The 18628-nt window shown below is 45.6% G+C and overlaps 1 protein-coding gene across 5 annotated transcripts in view; it reads right to left on the minus strand.

Moving 5' to 3' along the window:
• LOC139817965 (cell adhesion molecule Dscam2) overlaps window positions 1-18628 on the minus strand; it is a 77660-nt gene that overhangs the window by 39402 nt on the left and 19630 nt on the right. For 4 of the 5 annotated variants that reach the window (XM_071786313.1, XM_071786314.1, XM_071786311.1 and 1 more), the window contains exons 3-6: window positions 14831-15157; window positions 9898-10059; window positions 9384-9533; window positions 4222-4339 (exon numbers count right to left, since the gene is read on the minus strand). In XM_071786313.1, coding sequence (XP_071642414.1) covers window positions 4222-4339; window positions 9384-9533; window positions 9898-10059; window positions 14831-15157 — 757 coding nt within the window. The remainder of the gene's footprint in view (window positions 1-4221; window positions 4340-9383; window positions 9534-9897; window positions 10060-14830; window positions 15158-18628) is intronic. The other variant, XM_071786312.1, reaches the window with a different exon arrangement.

The following is an 18628-nucleotide window of genomic DNA, read 5'->3' on the forward strand; positions in this document are numbered from 1 at the left end:
TCTTTTTACGAATCGACCGATCTGAATTCAAACGCCTTTGTCTCTCGCTTTTCGGGATAACGCGAGGATTTCCGGCCGAGGCGCGCGCTGTAACGCTGCTATTGCATAACTATACGCGAGTATATAGCGCAACGGCTCCGCCGTTGCGGATCGATCCTCCGCGAATTTCACGAAACGAGATCACGCATAACTTCGCCGGCTCTCGGTGTTCGTCTTAATTGAAAATTCGGAGTGCCCGGCTGTCTTGATTTAAGCCAGCCTCGGCAAACAAGATAATCCAAAATCGATCCTTGGCGAGCACGCGCGACCTTTGACCTTATCGGTGGTCAGTACGACGCGAAATGCGCACCGACGTCCGCGCAAGAACGTGTCGATCTGGACGAAATAGTCTATTTTTTTACGATTAATTACGCGGCATTAAGCGATATTGAAGAGATTCCTTATTTGCACATTATGTATAGTATGTATATATACCATTGAGTTTATACGCGCGAGAGATGGATTTTATATATAGGCTAAGCTCACGCGCTCCGACGAAAGTATATAAAATCTTGACGAGGACATTTTCCATCCTATTATCTTATCAATCCCGTCGATACGATGTCAGTGCCGCAACGAAGTCACTAATGAAAATTTCAAGCTGCCGCCATTTTTGCGATCTGAATCTGCTCGCGTCGACCATTTAACGAACTTGCATATGTATTTGTATAACCAGATTGACATGAATTTTTAATATAACGCGAATATGTTTCAAACATATGCGCTCCGCGCTCTAATTAAATGAGTTAAAAATACGTTGTTTCTTTAATAATGTAAAAACTTGCTTTTAAATATTACATAAAAATGAAATTCAAATTCGAATAAATATTCTAATTAAATTTGTTGTATTTCAATTAAACAAGTTGAAAGAAATAAAGGATAAAAACGTCGCTCTTTAACGATATAAAGTCTTCACCTGGAAACGATTAACATGTATAACCTCATTTTTTAATGTGTCAAATAAATTAGCCTAATTAAATTAGATTATACCCCGTTATCGAATACCGTTATCCGAATACCGCCAATATCCAAATCGATCCCAATTCGAGATCCCTTATCGCCCTTTGGGAAGTTTATCGAGACCGAATGGAGCCAGTTCATCTTTCCGCGATTGCTCGTAACGCGCCATTAGCTCCGGCCTCGTCCCTCCAGCGCGCGCAGAATAACTCCTCTTGATTTAGCCTCTTCCTTTCTCTCCTTCTCTCTCGCTTTTACACGATGATCGGCCCCACGTGGTTTAGAAATTCGCTAAAGCGTAGTGTCCCGGGTCTTGCTTACTCCGCATCCGGGAGAGAACATGGAAGGCCAACGACGACGAGGACGAGGATGATGACGGTGAGGAAGAGGCCGAAGAGGATGGGAGCAGAGATGGCGGCCGCGTTGGCAGCGAGGCAGAAGTGGAGCCACAGGGATGAGGAGTATACCTATAGATAATCGAATTTACGAAGGGAAATTGGCGAGGGTAGGAGATGGGATACGGAGATGCTCGAGTGCGAGGGAACCCGGAGAGATGGAAGCCGCCGCGTCGCGACGAACCCTCAAACTCTCTTCCTCTCTCTGTCTTCGTCTTCTCCATCCTCTTGTCTTCTCCACCTGTTTAGCTTTCTCCTCTTCTTCTCTATCTCTCTCTCTCTCTCTTCCTTTCGTTCCATCTTCCTCTTTCCCATTCTATATCCCTTATCCCTATCTTCAGCTTCTCTAGCTTTCCTCCTCCCCCCCTCTCCGACTCTCTTCCGTCGACTAAATCAACCTGCGGAAGAGACGACTAGAAGAGGAGGAGGAGAAGAGAGCCGACGTGGAAGAAGAGGGCGGTCGGAGAAGGACCGGAGAAGGCAGGGTGAGGGGGAAGCGAGCGGTTGATGAACACAAGCATGGAATACTCAGTGACGTCGACGTATACGTAAATGCGGAATATTTGATGGGCTGTCAGAAGCAGTCTCTGTAATCAGCGGTCGGTTTGTTTGCGCTACCCATACAGCCCTCCCGACGTCTATATATCTTCTGACTATCTTCGTTCATCCCCCCCGGCTACTATCGTCGCGCGCTCGCGTAGATTGGCGGCTCTATACGCGGCTCGCACGCGCGCGCGTGTATACACACACGCACGCGTGTACACACCAACCTGAATCGCGTCGCTCTATCCGCGTCGATTCTACAAATTTTCACGATCAAAGTTCCGTCGATATGTTCTGCCGGCGACGTTTGAAATTTTCATTTTACATTTTCGGCGCGCGAGAGATCGAGTGAGAGAGAGAGAAAGAGAGAAAGAGATATAGAGAGGCGGAGGGATTTCCCTGCAAAATCTATAAGCGAGAGGATGAAGCGAAATGGGAAATCCGAGGCAGCGCTAGCTCTCGCGAGCATGATTCTTAAGCGTCTCTCGCCTGTTTCTCGTCTGTTCGCTCGTAATTATTTAAACGCGTCTCGCCGCGCGACACGGCGATAACCGTGTGTTTCCCCATTCGATGCGAGTTTGATTATACCGCGCCGATCCTCTGCAACGGTGCTCGCGGCATCAATGATGGGACCAAACTAGTTGCTAATCGCGTAATCCGCCGTAATAACACGCTCCCCCCCACCACGCAACAAGTTTCGTAGAGCCTCTCGTCGCTTCCCCGGTGGTGTTGCGTCGATGTTAGTCGCGGTCCTGACGAACGCGCTTGCCTATCCCATCCGCCGTTTCTCCTCTCGTGGGATAAATGTAATATATCCGCGAGCGGGTACGCGCGGGAGAAGGAGATGGTATCTCTCGCGAGAGTTAACGTAATATTTAATACTCAGAGCGCGCGGAGAAGAAGAAAATCCCCCGCCTCCGGTTCCGTAACTGTTTTCTCGTTCACCTCGATTCACCTTCTCGCCCCGGGTCCGGCCTTCCATAGGAAGTCCGCGATGTCGATGAACTCCGCGTGGGCGTTTCTGCGCGCGTGGAGCTCCATATCGCGCGAAATATTCCGTCCGCGGATCTATGTTTAAAATTAGCATTAATATAAGGAAAATAGAGACACGCGCGCGCGTCTAGTAGCGAATGAGCACCGTGGCTCGCGTGCTCCGTCTGTTTGCACAAAGATTCCAATTTCCTCATCACCCGGCGCTGTCGGGCACGACAACGCGAAAGCGTATAGCGCAAAACACCGTTGAACGCGTTTGACTCTCTGTTACACGTATTATTTTAGATAATGAGTTTTATCCTTATCTCGACCGTCGAACAGTTCGATTCTATATGGTAACAATGGTAAAAGCTCTTTATATAAATTTTCATCCGATTAACTACATATTCCTGCCTTCTTTAATTCCTCTTCGAACGGCATTAACGATACTTCTCACAGAGAAGTTATACCACGCGTTTCCTGTCTAAATAAAGTCAATGAAGAATGAACTTGGATTCTTTTGGCACGTGAACTTTGGACTTTACTCTCGCCCATGGTCGGTTTTAAACTTCATATATCCTTGCGAAACCGGAAGCGCGATTGGAAATCCGGTCTATGTGTCTCGACAGTTTCGCCCTAATATCGGCTCGTCAATATTTATCGTGTACGTCACCGGTCGCTCTTCATTATTAACTGCCATTCACATCGGGCTGTCGCGCTATATATGGATTTCGTGACCGCTATCTCGCATCTCGCGACGTGTGTGACGTTCGCGAAGCGAACCCTGTTAATCTTCAAGCATCGCCTTTAATTCGCGCGCGCAGTGTACCGTATACTTTGTATGCAGATTACTTAACATCATCGCCGGAGTACGGTACAGAGGGTAAACGCCTGCTTACCGTTTAATTGCGTGTCTGAGCGTAACGCAAGCGTGCCCCTCTTCCGTCCCCCTCTTCCCGAGGAAGGGGGATAAGAAAGGAGGAGCGAGATGCGCGAGGAGGTCGGCGAGAAAAATGCGATTTAAAATCTAATTATGGGCGGAATTGATAGCCCGGATGAACTTTCTGTACGCTACCCGGAGATCCGGTACGCGGTACATACGCATATACGCGAAAGACCCGTCCGTCCCACTACATATACGCTGTATATAACGCTTCGTTAATAATATAAATTTAATTTAATTGAGAATTACACGTAATTTATTGATCTATATATTAATAAGCGATATTAAATCTATAAAATTAATAATTTAATAATCTACAGTAATGTTAATAAGTACGACTGAATTATATCGGAGGGGGAAAAAAAACCTTACCTGTTAGTCGGGGTGGGGTTGGCGTAGGCCACGCAGGGGATCACGACGGTGTCTTTCAGACGAGCCGACATGTACACCAGCTTCTCATTTATTATAGGCGGCATGGAGCCTCGAATTTCTGGAAATAGAAACAAGCGCCGGGCGCGTATATAGATTCAATTATAGCGTAAAATCGAAGATTAAATCGCGGGACGCTATATTGGGTATCCGCGCCGCTGCTCGTATACGGGGGGGATCGATTCCGGCCAAGTTTGCCGTGTGATACGCGGAAAATATGTTCATAAATCGTTACTGTCCGCGGGGAGGGAAGGAAGCGCGAGACCTCGGACGGCGAGAAATGGGTGGGACACGGAGGAAGCGAAAGGGAAGGAAAAAAAAATGCAGGACTCCGCGCGCACGCATCCAGCGTGACGTTTAATGGGAAGTTATGGTCGCAGATAACGCCACGTCTTACGACACGGCGCGCACTATGAAGCGGAACCACGTTAGATAACGACGATATATCTCCGTGCTTTGGCGAGAATTTGAAATTACGTCACGCGCTATCAAAAACGTCGGGAAAAGTTAACGTTCCGTTCGGACGCCAACGTCCAGCGAATTCCTACGACGAGACTTGCTCGCGTCGCGCATTAACGAAATTACGTGACAATTTTTCTTCTTTTTCGAAAAACCACATCAGTCTGCGCTGAGGTATATTAAAACGGTAAAAAAAAAATTCGTATGCAACATATGTACACGAATATGCGATTGCCATTATATTCGAAATGAAATCACAAAAGTAACGTGAGTAATTTAAAAAAATTAATAAAAATTAAATCGCGTTCGTTAATTAAGTTTTTGCATACGATTACAAAATTTCGCGCTGCCAAAACTGTACTGCCGCAATAAATCGCTTGCGTTCCTAATTCGCGCCCGGCATACTTTCGACTGCAGTAATTTCGCCTCGCTCGAAATTTCGAATTTTCTTACACGGGGTGAAAATTCATAATTAATTAAACGTATCCGTATCGGTGGTTACGCGCGTTCGCGGCGAAAATGAAGACACACACCGCCGGTTAATGACACATCAAATGCGCCAACGCAACGGCCCCGCGCGTTACAGTTATTCCATCTGTCCAATTATACGAATGTAGGTATTTTTATTTCGCGTGGCTATGTTAAAATCGAGCCACTCAATCTACCCCCGGCGCATATCTGCGGTAGAAATGCAGCGTGGTTTATTGATTCGTCCATAGATACTCAAGTGCCCTTCTCTCTTCGGCACGTGTGTTATTTCGTGATCAAATGATGTGTGGACAACGTCGCACATACGTGCTGTTACATTTAACGCGGAATTAATGCGCTGGATTACGCGATGGCGAATACTCGCCGGGAGCGTTCATACATACCTACCTCTTGTACGTCGCGACAAAAACATCTATCGTTTGCGTGGGATATACGTTTGCACGATAAACGCGTGCGCCGGCCCCGCGCTTAATTTCACAATACGATTAAAATTAATAGCAAACGTCAATGCGAATAATAACAATTCGTGTCAGTGCTAATTAATTAATAATATTATACTTATTATTTCAGTGTAATTCCGAAAAAATGACGGTTTTTTAATTCGCAAAATAAAATTTACCGATCTAAACGATTATGTAAGATGCAGATCTCTAGAAAAAAAATAAAAGCTCGAGCATTCATAATTGAACAGAAATACAAATTCTACTCCGACATAAAAAAATTGTGAGATTCGACGACATATCTGCGTAAGAGTACACGTTCATGAAAAATTCAAGCAACGAAATCTGTAATTAATCGAACAGACGTAACGTCGGCTCCGCGACACTGCTCATATATCGCCGAACAGTATATACCGGAATCGTTTCACAATTCGTGCGTTATTACGTCTCTTGAAATTGCGCGATAAACGTTAACTTTATACCGCCGGTTCTAAATTTTCGGCGGGACTCCTGCTGGGATTTACACGCTCGCGGATAATGCGCCGAAAAGTTTCCTCATTACTCCGGGAAAACTACTGTACATCGAGATTTTGGTTAATTTAGAGGGGAATATACCGACGCGGTCCGAAGGCGCGCGCGTCGAAATATGCAAACGATCAAATTTCTCCCGAACTTCATTATTAAGTTATTAACTACCTAAGTGCGCTTAGCATAAATTTCTATCTTACGGCGGAAGATATCCGGCGAGAGGGCGCGACGCCGGGGCCCGGGGCCGGCGGCGCCGGCGCGCATACCGGCTTTATTACGAGTGCACGAGCGCGAACGCGTACGTTTCTGGAAAATTGAAACCCGTGAATTTTTTAACGTCCGCCGAGATATTCTTGCCCAGGCACGTCGGATCGGTTTTTCTTGCCTGATTATGCGGCGGCACACAAACGTCTATCCCTTCCTCCGCCCGCGCACCTCACCCTCCCCGGTTTTACCTCATCTCAAGGATAACATCGAATTATGAAACGCCGTTCGATTGTTATTACGATGATACGTTGCAATTTAAATTGTGTCATTATTATTATTGTGCGATATCATATTATTTCATGAATAATTATATTGATGTGACGGTAATTGTCATTACAATTGATATTATTTTGTTTGCGCCGTAAAACTCGGAAATGTTGCAGAGACCTGGAGGAATTAATCGTTGATGTAATATTTTTTTAGGTCAATTCTGCTTTGTTTCCCTCCTACGCGCGACTCGCTTTCGAACAAATATTTATCCCGCCTGTGTATTGCTGCTAGGCTTTCACAGCGAATATCGTTTATTCGGGCAAGCCGTCGAATGATACATGAGGTAATTAACCCATGAGCGAATTACGGCGATAATTAATTGATGTTTGTCAGAAATATTTGTGTGATTAGAAATATACCAAAGCGGCGGCGGTGCTAATTATATGGATTTCAAACATGTCGTATCTGGTTAAATCGTGTCATATTGCCCGAGCTAATTTCCGATCGGCGAACTCTTTCAACAAAAACATAGTTTATTTAATCGCGGTATGATGATCCGAAATTTGCAATAATCGTATTAATTAATTAATCGACGTTGTTATTCCGAGCGCGTCCTCATCGAGGCGATTTCACGAATACAGCATGGAAGAATTTTGCTGCGAAGAAGAGCAGAAAGTAAGCGGACGCATAAAATCACGGCGGCTTTATGTTCGAACCTGGCGGAGAAACTTTAAATAAGTCGCACGTCCCTCGAAAAATTTGCGATATCACGAGAGGTTCTCCTAGTTTTAAAGTTTCCGAACACACACACACACACACATACGTGCACTATGTCTCTCTATCTCTACCTGTCTCCCATTTCCTTCTCCACTTGTAGTTTCGAAAATCTAGAATCGCCTAGGAAGACGGCAAGTAGACTTCACAATGAGGATAGGATACCCCGGTAAAAGAGCACGATCAATATTCCATCATAAACATTATTTCAATTTTTCCGCGTGGTACACGAGACATATCAAATTCAATCGCGTACATTAAATAAGAACAATAGACAGATAATGTATTTGTAATAATCCCGAAGAGAACGCCAACGGTTACCAGATCGCTTACAAGGCGATGGTATCGCGAAGGTAATGGAAAGGTAAGGTATATAAAGCGCACAATAGTTTGCCTTTCCCCTTGCGTTCGTGCGGATGCGATTAAAGTTCCTCTTAATTTCGAACGCGATGTGACATCCTACGGAGAAGAGAAACGTCATTAGCGGGACCGCTCGGGGGGGGGGGGAGGGGTAACTACCTTCGCGTCTTATCTCGCCCTCTCTCGCCTTCATTTATTCAGCTTCTCCCGTAATTTACGCAACGCCATACTGTCATCGTTTCTTTAACAGTTATCTAATTAAACATCGACCGCGCCGCTGTCGAAGAAGTCGCTCGGATGAGGCTCCCCGGGCTCCCATGCCGTTAAACACACTGTTTTTATCTTCTTTTATCCCCGGCGACCATCCAGCTATCGCGAGATAAGATCCGAGTTAATGTGCTCGACACGATAGGGGAACAAATTGCGAGAGCGTAAAAAACGAGAACGGACGCTTCCTGGAATTAATTATCTACTCTATTTGATGATGCCTTGATTCTTGACGATCCCTTTTGATCGGACATTAATTAAACTGGCGACTCACGTCGGCCGTTATATTTATATACACACGTGACAGAAATAAATATTCGTGTATAATCGTGCGTTTGGTCGCCGAGAGCGCATCAAAACTTTACTTTTATTAAAAATTTCAATAACGCAGATGTGTATCGAGTTCTCGATTTGTGGGACAAATTTTCTCTTTTCACCGCTCTCCTTTGGTTGCTTTCATTCCAAATGAAAAAAATGGGAAATATAATTGCCGCGGTATCGATCGAATCGGGTGCAGGTAAAGTAAACATTTAATTAAACTCCGCCATACGTCCGCTATACGTTCAGCTCGAGGCGGAACGGGAATTTACCGTTCAACAAGCGCAACGGATATCCAAGGCTCCGGCTCTGTTTACGTTTTCGAAAAATTTAATAATTGTCGAAATAAATTCATCTTTGTGAAATGATGGATACGACAGAGAATAGGGATCGTTCCCATTTCCCGCGCCGTCCAATTAATCCTGAATCGAGATAGTTAGATAATAAGGATAATAAGATTGTATCTGTGGTAGTATCCGGGCTTTTTAGCGTATTGTGTTTTAATAACAATTTCATCGACTAATTCAGAACCAATTTTTCCTCGAGGAAGGTATCGAACTACCTATTGTTCTCGAGTAATTAGCAATAGAAAATAAAGAGTTTCTTCCGAAATAAGCTTCGCAGGAGAGACTAATTGAAAATAATAACCAAAGGAGTAACAAAACAATCTTCTATATAATTAAAATTTATTAATTTTTCCAACAAATATCGCTTTAATAAAATTTTAATTTTAAATTTGACGCTCGCAAATCAAATTGACTGATTTTTAATTAACATATATAATTCTGATTATTTGATAAATTGCGGTTTAGATATGTATAAACAGCAATTTGATGTAATTTAATGATAAACGACACTGATAACTCTGATATATTTTAACTACGGAAAAACTGGCTAAATTGGTCAAGAAATCCGCCCTTACAGAGCAACGTGATGCAAGCGGGCGCCCCCCTGCCCCGGGTGTACAAGGAGAAAAATCTATGACGTACTCACCAGTCAGTTGCAGCCGCCCTACATTGCTGCTGACGACGGTGTCCTGAGTTAACCGGTGATGCGTCCTGCACCGATACGTCATCTGCGCGTCGCTTCGCGTAATATTGATTATCATCAACTCGCCGGTCGGCAGCATATGATATTTGCCATCTATAACAACACGCGTCGGGGAGGAGGAGGAGCAGGAGGAGGTTTGAATTACGTTTCTATCATCATGGAAATCTAAATTGATCGGAAGGAAATTACGTGTTTATTTATATATACGTGCGCGCACGTAGATGACGTCATGCAATATAACTCCTGTTTTCCAGCGATATAATTAATTTGCGACAATACCTATTATGCGTATATGATAAAAGGCAACTGTAATTTTAGAATAATTCGATTCCTCCTATTTCATGCTAAATATAATAATTCCATATCTGTTATTTTAGAGCAATTACCCACGCTGGTTCGCATTGAAAAGCCCGCTACCCGTATGTCCGTTTTCTTATTTCTTTTAAATTATACTCACCGCCCATTGTGGAGGGGTAAATATTGAAGACCGGTTCTTGAAGCCAAGACGTGACCGTGACGTGGTCGCGAACAAAACTGGGCACGATGCAGCGTATGAGCACGTTGTTGCCGGGGAAGCCGCTGGGATTTTGCACTTCCGGATCGTAACGTTGGTTTACCACTGCAACACGTAACGATAAGTTCCACTCTCTCCCCGGTCCATATACCACGGTTCCGGGGACTATAAGAACCATAACGCAAATGCTAATGGCGCTGCCGCGCGGCCGCAGCGAGGGGTGTTACAATTCGCTTTTGATACACGTTCGCCGATAAGAACCGAAACGGCACAACGCGGAACAGTTTGCCACGTTTTGAACAACGTTCGACGCCGCTTCTAATTAGAGAGCTCTCATAAATGTATGCGCGGACATGCGTAATTTTATTCCCCTTGTCCTCTGTACACTTAATGATCTGTTTAACGCATGTTTGCGGGTAAACACGCGTTACATTTACTGCGCGTATCCGCATGTTGAATTTACACTATCAATTAATAAAATGAGTAACAAATAGCCTTCGTTAATTTGCTAGAAATTTAATAATTGTGCAAAATAATGGAACACAAGGGGATGAACAATGGCGGAATATTCGACGCCGCGGAGAAAACGCCGCGGGAACGATCATCACGTGTATGTTAAATTATGCAGATTTACTATGCGCTTTTATTCATTTTCATTTCTCTGCTAGGTAAATAAAAAGATAAAAAAGAGCGAACACGCTTTCTTTATACCACTATATTTTTACGATTAAATCTTTTACATCGCGCGAATAATTTTACGTAATCCGTGTTAGAGAAACTTCGTGGTTTACGAAAAAGTTATTTGTGTGTCCGCGTCAATGATCAGCTGAAAAAAAACTCGCGAGAGAGCGCAATTCACGGGGAAACATGACGTAACGCGAGTTTCTTTGAGTAAATCACATCATCCCCCGCGTTTAAACCGCCTTCATTTTTGCCCTGCCGACTTTTGCGCGCTAACGAGAGCGCTCGTATGGGCTTGATAGAAACGAGGCAGCACAATATGGACAGAGTAGAAAATCCCAAAAGGCGGTGGTCTTATCCAAAATCTCATGTCGCGATCCGCCCCTCACCCGGCAGCCCACGTAAGTTGATGGGCTCGGCTGAAAGGTTGGTAAGGGCATGTCTAAGAGGGAGATGGAATAAGGTTGTAAAGAACGTGGAAGGCAGTCAGGCAGCCAGGCAGGAGTCTGAAAGAGAGAGAAAGAGAAAGAAAGAGAGAGAGAGAGAGAGAGAGAGAAGTGGAGAGAAAGAAAGAGAAATAACGAAAGAAGGTGAAAGAGGATAGAAAAGCGGACGATGGTGGCGGCAGCCAGGGAATCGCTGTGGTGTGGTGGTGCGTTGGGGTTCTCTCTCTGCCTCCGCAACCCGTTTCGAGAGTCAGCGGAGCGAGGCACTCAGACTTCAGAATGGGGTAAAAACTCAGTGAGTTTGCCCGTACTCCATCCACCTTCTCGTGCTCGCTCTATCCCCTCACTCGACTCCTGCGCACGCTACCATTTTCTCTCTTTCTCTCTCTTTTCGTCCCTTTCTGGTTGCCTTTCCCTCGGCAGCCATCCCTTTCTAACTTTACCCGCGTATCGCTCGTTCGGCTCTCTCGGTTACGCGGCAACCAAGCCGAACATAAACTCGGCAGACGTCTCGTGGCAGGTAATATTTACAAAGCATGAAACGAGCAGAGAGAAGAGATAGTAGAAGGGAACAGGGGGGAGGGAGGGAGGTAAAGAGGAGATAGAGGACGAAGGGAATCAAAGAGCGAAAGACAGAGAGGAAGATGCCGCGCGCAAGAGCAGCGACGTCGACCAGAGCTTTCCATCAGAGCACGCATCCGTCCTCTCTCTGCGAATCATCCACTAGAAACGAAAACCGCGCTTTTTCGACAAGTTGGATTTTATGCAAAAGTATCGGAGGACCCCTCTCATGAGGGGACGTGATTACCCGACGACAAATCTGACGAGTAGCGATGTTTTAAACTCGAGAGTGCGGATAATAATGTCAGATACGTATATGTTTCCGTATATGTGTGCATACACGCGCGCTCTTAAAGAATAAAAAATGTAATTAAGTCAGAATAAACGAAACAAGAAATTATACATCGTATATATAAATCACGAACTGTTCCTAAAATAAATATTGTAACAGCTTTCTTTCGATTATATAATTCTACAATAAATACCTTTAGATTCTACTTCAATAAGTAACGAGTTAAAGAATATATAATTTAACACCGAGTAATAATTTTATATAAAATTTAAAGAAACCCCACGCCAACGTACTTCCGAGTTATCTTTAAACTTATAAGCTGCTAAGCTGAGAGACACGAGCCGGGGGTTGAAAACGTGAATGTCCGTCTCGTAAAAGTGAGCGACGCGGTTCCTACATGTAGTTTTTATAAAAGAGTCTAGTATACGGTCGTTAAACTTACTCATTTTCTCGGTATAAGGAGGCACATCGTACACACGTCCGTATATACGCGAGGTAATGCCGTGTAACGCGCGCCCGCTTCGTGCTCGGCTATCATGCATATCGGTCGAGCGGACGGAGAACAACGGTTGCCGAATTTTCGAGGTATACATAACGTGTTTCTCAAGTCGCGTCCATTTCGTTCGTTCCTGCGAAATAAATAAGTTCCGCGGTATCGTTCGAGCTGAATACGAAATTCAGTTCGCCTCCGAGGCGAACGCAAACGTGGTGGAAAACGGACAAACAGCGAGCGCGAACGCCCAGTGTCCGCAAAACGGTAAGTATTTGTTATCCGGTCTCGTTATCCTCGCCAGTGCAGACTAGATCGGATCTCTTTCTATACCTTGTCAGCTTATTGTGCATATACCAAGTCATGTCATAGAGAGTAGCACATATTCCTCAACAAGCTCGAGCTTGAACTTCCTCGCAAATGATGCCCTGGCGGTTTATTTTCTGCCATCTCTTGTCATCTCTTATATCGTTCGTCTTACATCGTTTCGGGACATCGTTCAGGATCGATGATGAAATATGTCAAGTAACCCAGAGACTAATGGCTTGTTTGTCTCGTAACTCTGCGGGAAAATACTGAATGATGGAAGCTGCTCCCACGGAAAAGTGTTTTGGTCGGATCCCACGTACCGGAACACAATGAACGTAATGTATCGTCATTAGAATCTTTCAGTCCACCAGAAAAAATAATCGAGATAAATAACCACGAGGTTCTCGCGCGAAAGTGGAAAGAAGACTCATAAACTGCTTCTTTAAAAACTAATTTCTTTGGAGGAAGCTTCCTTTACGGCGGCGAAAAGTTTTCTTTCTTACAGAGACAAAGTAACCCCACATGACAGGGGTATCCTCCCCTTTCTCTCTCCATTTTTTTTGACAAAGCGTCGCGATTACATACGGCAGCTGCCGAGGTGGTATAAGGAAAAACGAAGAAGGCGACATTTCCGGCGGCAACCAGCAACGTGCTCGAGCGATCGCGCACGCAATCATATCCATTTTGTTTCCAAGAATAGAGAGCGCGCGCAGCCGAAAGATTTTTCTCGGAGGACGGAAGGAAGCGCTAGCTGAAGCCGGGCGCGGAAGCGAAGCGGCGCGCGGGCGGGAAGGAAGGAAGGCGAGGGAAAAGGCAGGATGAGACCGTGAAGGAGATGAGCAAAAAGAAAATGGCTGAGGCGGATACTAGGAGCTGACGCGGCAGAGGCACCAGGCATGAATCTGAAAAGGTATGGGCTGCGTTCACGCGACGATGATTTACGGGCGTATTAGGTCGATAAGATATCTTCCGGTTCGTTGACCCGGCGGAAGCTCCTATTTTTAAGGCGCCTCGCGGCCTCCTTTTACTCCATTTACCCGCCCCTGCCTTCTTTCTCTTTTCTCGCCGTCTTCTACTTCGATACTCTTGTAGACGCGAGTTTTGGAAGGTATCGCGTCGTCGAGCAAAAAGAATCCGTGGACGGATTTTCCCTTCCTATAACGCGATTTCAGTGACTAAGTACCGTGGCTGCCCAACACGAGATTTCTAATATTTTATCTGGCTAATGCCCGCGAAACCGATATTTTCCTCGCGAAGCGAATAAATAGAAGATTCTTAGAATAGAATATATAGAAGATTCTTTTGTGCATGAATATTTTCTCATGTAGAGTAAAAACTAGAGTAAGAGAATATTAAAAATTAATACAATATTAAAAATTCCAATCACTTATTCGTTTCAATCAAAACAGACTCTTCCGGGAAGTCGAGATCTTTTTATTTAAATTGTCAAACGCAGCAATTTACTTAACTCATTAACTCGAAACCTCAAGTTATAAGAAAAATACATATTTTGAAATAAATACAAACTGGAAATCAATAGTTAGCTAAGTTATTCGATTATCACTCTAGATTGTAAGGCGAAAACTCTCTCTTATTTAATTCATCGATGTCTGATGTGATAAATTGTAACAATTCTTAACATACGGCATCCGAGTAATTCAGAGTGACGTCTTCCAACGTTTTCTCCTTTCTTTCAATATAGTATAACTAAAAGCTGCGATTTCGGTATCTGGTAATTCCATTATCCTGGTAGATCCCGCCGCGACGGAGAGACAGCCCCGTTACTTAGCTTGTCGATTACAGTTCAATACAATACAATATATGTATAAACGTGCGCGAGAAGGAAATTTCATCTCGTCGGCCGGGGGACCAGAGGACCAGAGGAGACGATCGAATCCGTGGGCCGTGAGAACGCGAGTCCGTTCGCAGATAGAGACACCGCGCGCACGCGTCACTCACGAGGTTGGCCCCCCGTCTTCACGAACCACGTAGGATACGAGGACGAGGACACGATATTGGGGAGAGCAACGCGAGAATAATGCGGAGAAGCGGACCGCAGATAACGAGCTTGGCAAGTTTCGCTCGGTTGAGACATACCTGCTCTGACGGTGACGTCTCTGCTAACGACCGCGCCGACACTGTTGACGGCGGAGCACTTGTAAATGGCCCAGTGGACGTCCTGCCGGAAGGCCTCGGCCTCGAACGCGGGGAAGTGTATCGTCCCGTTGCCGAGGACGTGCCTGATACCGAGGATGTTCGTTATACTGCCGCCGTCCGCCGCGAGCCAGTCGACGGTCGGCAGCGGGTTACCCCGCACCGTGCAGTCCACCCGGCCGCCGTTCGCGTTGGTGAACTCCACCCTGGACGGCGGCTCCGTCACGAAGCTGGGTCCCTGCGTCTCGTAGGAGGCGTCGCTGGTACCTGCTTCTCAGAAAGAGGGGAGAACAGGACGAAAGACGTCAGATATGTATTAACGGTAGAACGCAAAGCGGCTTAACTATATTCAATTAAGATTACGGCTCCCTATTTCCCCCCCCCCCCCCCCTGGCAGCTCACTGTACATATTTCGCGGATATCTGCGGATCTGCCTTCCGCCTTTCCTTTTCATTATTCATTTCGCATCGCCGCGGCGCCATACAACTTTAAATACGCTTAAAATTTCCATTACCGGCGCGGCGTCGCGCTCTCTCGCGAATTCCTGGAAAAATTGTCCGAAACTCGAAACTGAAAATTGTCCGCGCGAATTTCTGCGCGGACAAAACGATTTCGATCCGGCATCTAGCGCGCGCGTGTTCGCACACGGTCGCGCTTTATTTCGCGATTCTAATGCGCCATAAATTCTAGAGTATTACGAATAACAATCAGAAACGCATTAATCACGCGGCAGCGTCAACGAATGGACACTCCGGCGGTGAATTTTTCGTTCACCACCGGCCGAATGCGAAGTAATTTTCTAAACGGGGGAGGGAAGGGGGGAGAGTGAGAGAGTCAACACCGCGAGAGAGAGAGAGAGAGAGAGAGAGAGAGAAGGGGAGCGGCGGTGGGACGTGCACTGTATCGTCGACGGACATGAACGAAGATAATACGCCCGGCCATAAATCATACATTTAACGCTGAAATTCGGCCGTAATAGCTTCCATAAATGGAGCGCATTGCACGTCCCTCTCCCTCGTCGCCCCTCCTCCCACCCGCCGAAGCCTGTTAACCATTCATCACCCGAGTTATGTTGATTTAAGTAGGAATGCCGGTTCTCTCTCTCTCCGCTCCCGATGTATTCCGCATTCCGTCCAGCATTGCTCATCTGGAAGCTGCTGGCCCGACCAAGTGCGGGACTATCCGCACGTTGCAGAACGTGCAACGAATGACGCGCGCGCCCGCGGCGCGTTTCCGTGTGTGGCCGTACCCGAACGAAATCGCGATCGATGCTCGTCAAAGGACGCGCGTTTTAGGAATTTAGCGTTTCCGAGCGTAAAGTTTCGACGTGTGCGAAACTTGAAAATAAATTACACGAGTGCCATCAGGCATTATGCGAAAAAGAAATTACGATCACGTCCCGCAAGTCGCGTAGTTACGAAATAAATTATCAACCTGATATTATCGGCCTGTGTGTACGCTAAACTATAAATTTACAAGTCAAAGTACACACGGTTAGACAGCTTGCGAGGTTGCCTACGCTAAAACTACGTGCTTTTATCTGCGTGGCGCAGGCTCGAGTCCAAGGTACTCTCTCTCTCTCTCAGTAGCCGAATAGAGCCTGAAAGTAGCGACGTCGGAAGTTGTTTTGGCCGAGTCTCCGATGAGCGCTTACGTTGGCAATTCCCTCCCTTACACCAAGCCTGGCGCGAGCTTAAATCTTGATTACTTATCTCCCATAAGCCAAGGCAACGTTTCTAGTAGCCCGGCGGATTCCCCATCCTCGTGGCGTCGTCTCTCGGACGTGCACGTTCGAATCCGGAAAGTTATCGTTTTCTCGAAAAAGAAAATCGCGGACTCTCTCCTATAAAAGCTGTAGTACCCGGCAAAGATTTACTTCCTGCCTTACCCTCTCTTCTTCTACTTCTCTCTCGCTTCTTCCCTCTCCCTCTTTCTTTCTCTCTTTCTCTCTTTCCTTTTTCCTCGTTTCCCTCCGTTTCTCTCTCCGTTCCTCTTTCTTCAAAGCCGACTAGCCGACGGAGTTTCGAATCTTAACATTGGGCGCACTCCACCATCGCCCGGATAACCAGTGCATTGCGGACCTGCGATTGGATATATATCTTGCGACCTACATTCACCCCGAACTCCGTAATCATTTCCCCGCGGAGGGAAGAGCGGGGAGGGAAGGCGTCCTGCATAAAAAGTTAACTCTTCATCTTCCACGAGTTCCTACGGTTCGCGTTATAATTCCACCGCTGTTCGTACAACCATTTGACATACGTCGGCCGTCTTGCGATTCGATCGTTATACCCGGGGATTCCCCGATTGCGGCGGCGTATACATCAGAAATACGATCTCGGGTCTCTGATCCCGGGTCTCTTCTTGAATCAGATTGGATTACGAACGTAACAGGAGCGTCATATCAGAAAGATTAATCGCGTCAGCTTGTTTTTTATTTTATACTTGTACCCACATTGATGGATATGCGTTCTCGTAACTTCGTGATATTTCATCGATCTGACGTTTCTCCGGTATGTAAAACTTCGCGAAATTTGCAAAATCCCACCTTTTTATCTGATTACGTGACGAAGCCAGATTGCGGAAATAGATCGAAGATTGAGCCGTGTTGAACGCGCTCGAAATACGTTGGCTCATCGAAATAGCTAAACAATGGACGGCGAGTGTGGAGGGACGGGCGAATGCGTAGCTAAGGGTTGCATCTACTCTGGCACGTACTCAACTACACACCCACTCTAGGGGCACTCGGCGGGACCCATGAGAGGAAAAGAGGGACAGAGAAGGAGGGAGAGAACACGATCGCCAGGCCGGCTGTCGTAAGCGATACGTCGGGCAAACTAGAAGCGTAACACCATGTCAACCCTCGACGTCATCATGAGCGTATCACCGAAGACGCCTACTTGTGCTTCTTAGCCGGCAACCGTGTTGAAGAGACGAGACGAGACGAGACCGAGGGCGCGACGACCGACCGTATAATGTTTTGTGTCAACATCCATCCGAGAATCCGCATCCCCTTTAAGTTGCCTCAAGTGCCCGCTTTTATTCACGTTCTGTTCGGTGTGTCCTTTCGTGGAACAACGCGCAGTTGTCAATTAGAATGTTCGATAAGAAGCGGGCGATGGTTTCCTTTCAGATGTCACGCGGAACGCAATTGGAGTAACTTGGTGATATTGTATGTATTCTTATTTAACATTTAACGACTAAAATTTCTAAAAGAAGCGGACGACGGTTTTCTTTCAGATGTCTCGCGGAACGCAATTGCAGTAACTTGGTGATATTGCATTCTTATTTAACATTTAACGAATAAAATTTCTATGTAGATAATTTCGCGTGAAGATTAAGATAAAAATGGAGAAATTAAACAATATTTTTACTACTGTTCGTAAAAGACGTGCAACTTCATAGGTATGTGGATATATTAACCCCTTCACTGTTTGAACGAAAATCACAAAGTGGACTAAAAATGTCCGGGGCATTCTACATTTATTTCATCATGACGTATATACACGTCATTCGCAGTTTGAGCCCACCTTGTCAATGACGTGTATACACGACATTGACAGCGAAGGGGTTAAGCAAGAGTTTGATCGATCATACATCTCGATTTATTCGGAATCGTTTATGTGAAATTGTGTCATTAAAATAAATGTTTCTACAAAGAGAACATTTATGCGTTTCTTATTTATCAAAAATATATCCATGTTATATCTATATATAATCCTCAATTTCCAATATTTTAAATAT

The sequence above is a fragment of the Temnothorax longispinosus genome, chromosome 8 (assembly GCF_030848805.1).
Source record: "Temnothorax longispinosus isolate EJ_2023e chromosome 8, Tlon_JGU_v1, whole genome shotgun sequence".
In the NCBI taxonomy this organism is placed as follows: domain Eukaryota; kingdom Metazoa; phylum Arthropoda; class Insecta; order Hymenoptera; family Formicidae; genus Temnothorax; species Temnothorax longispinosus.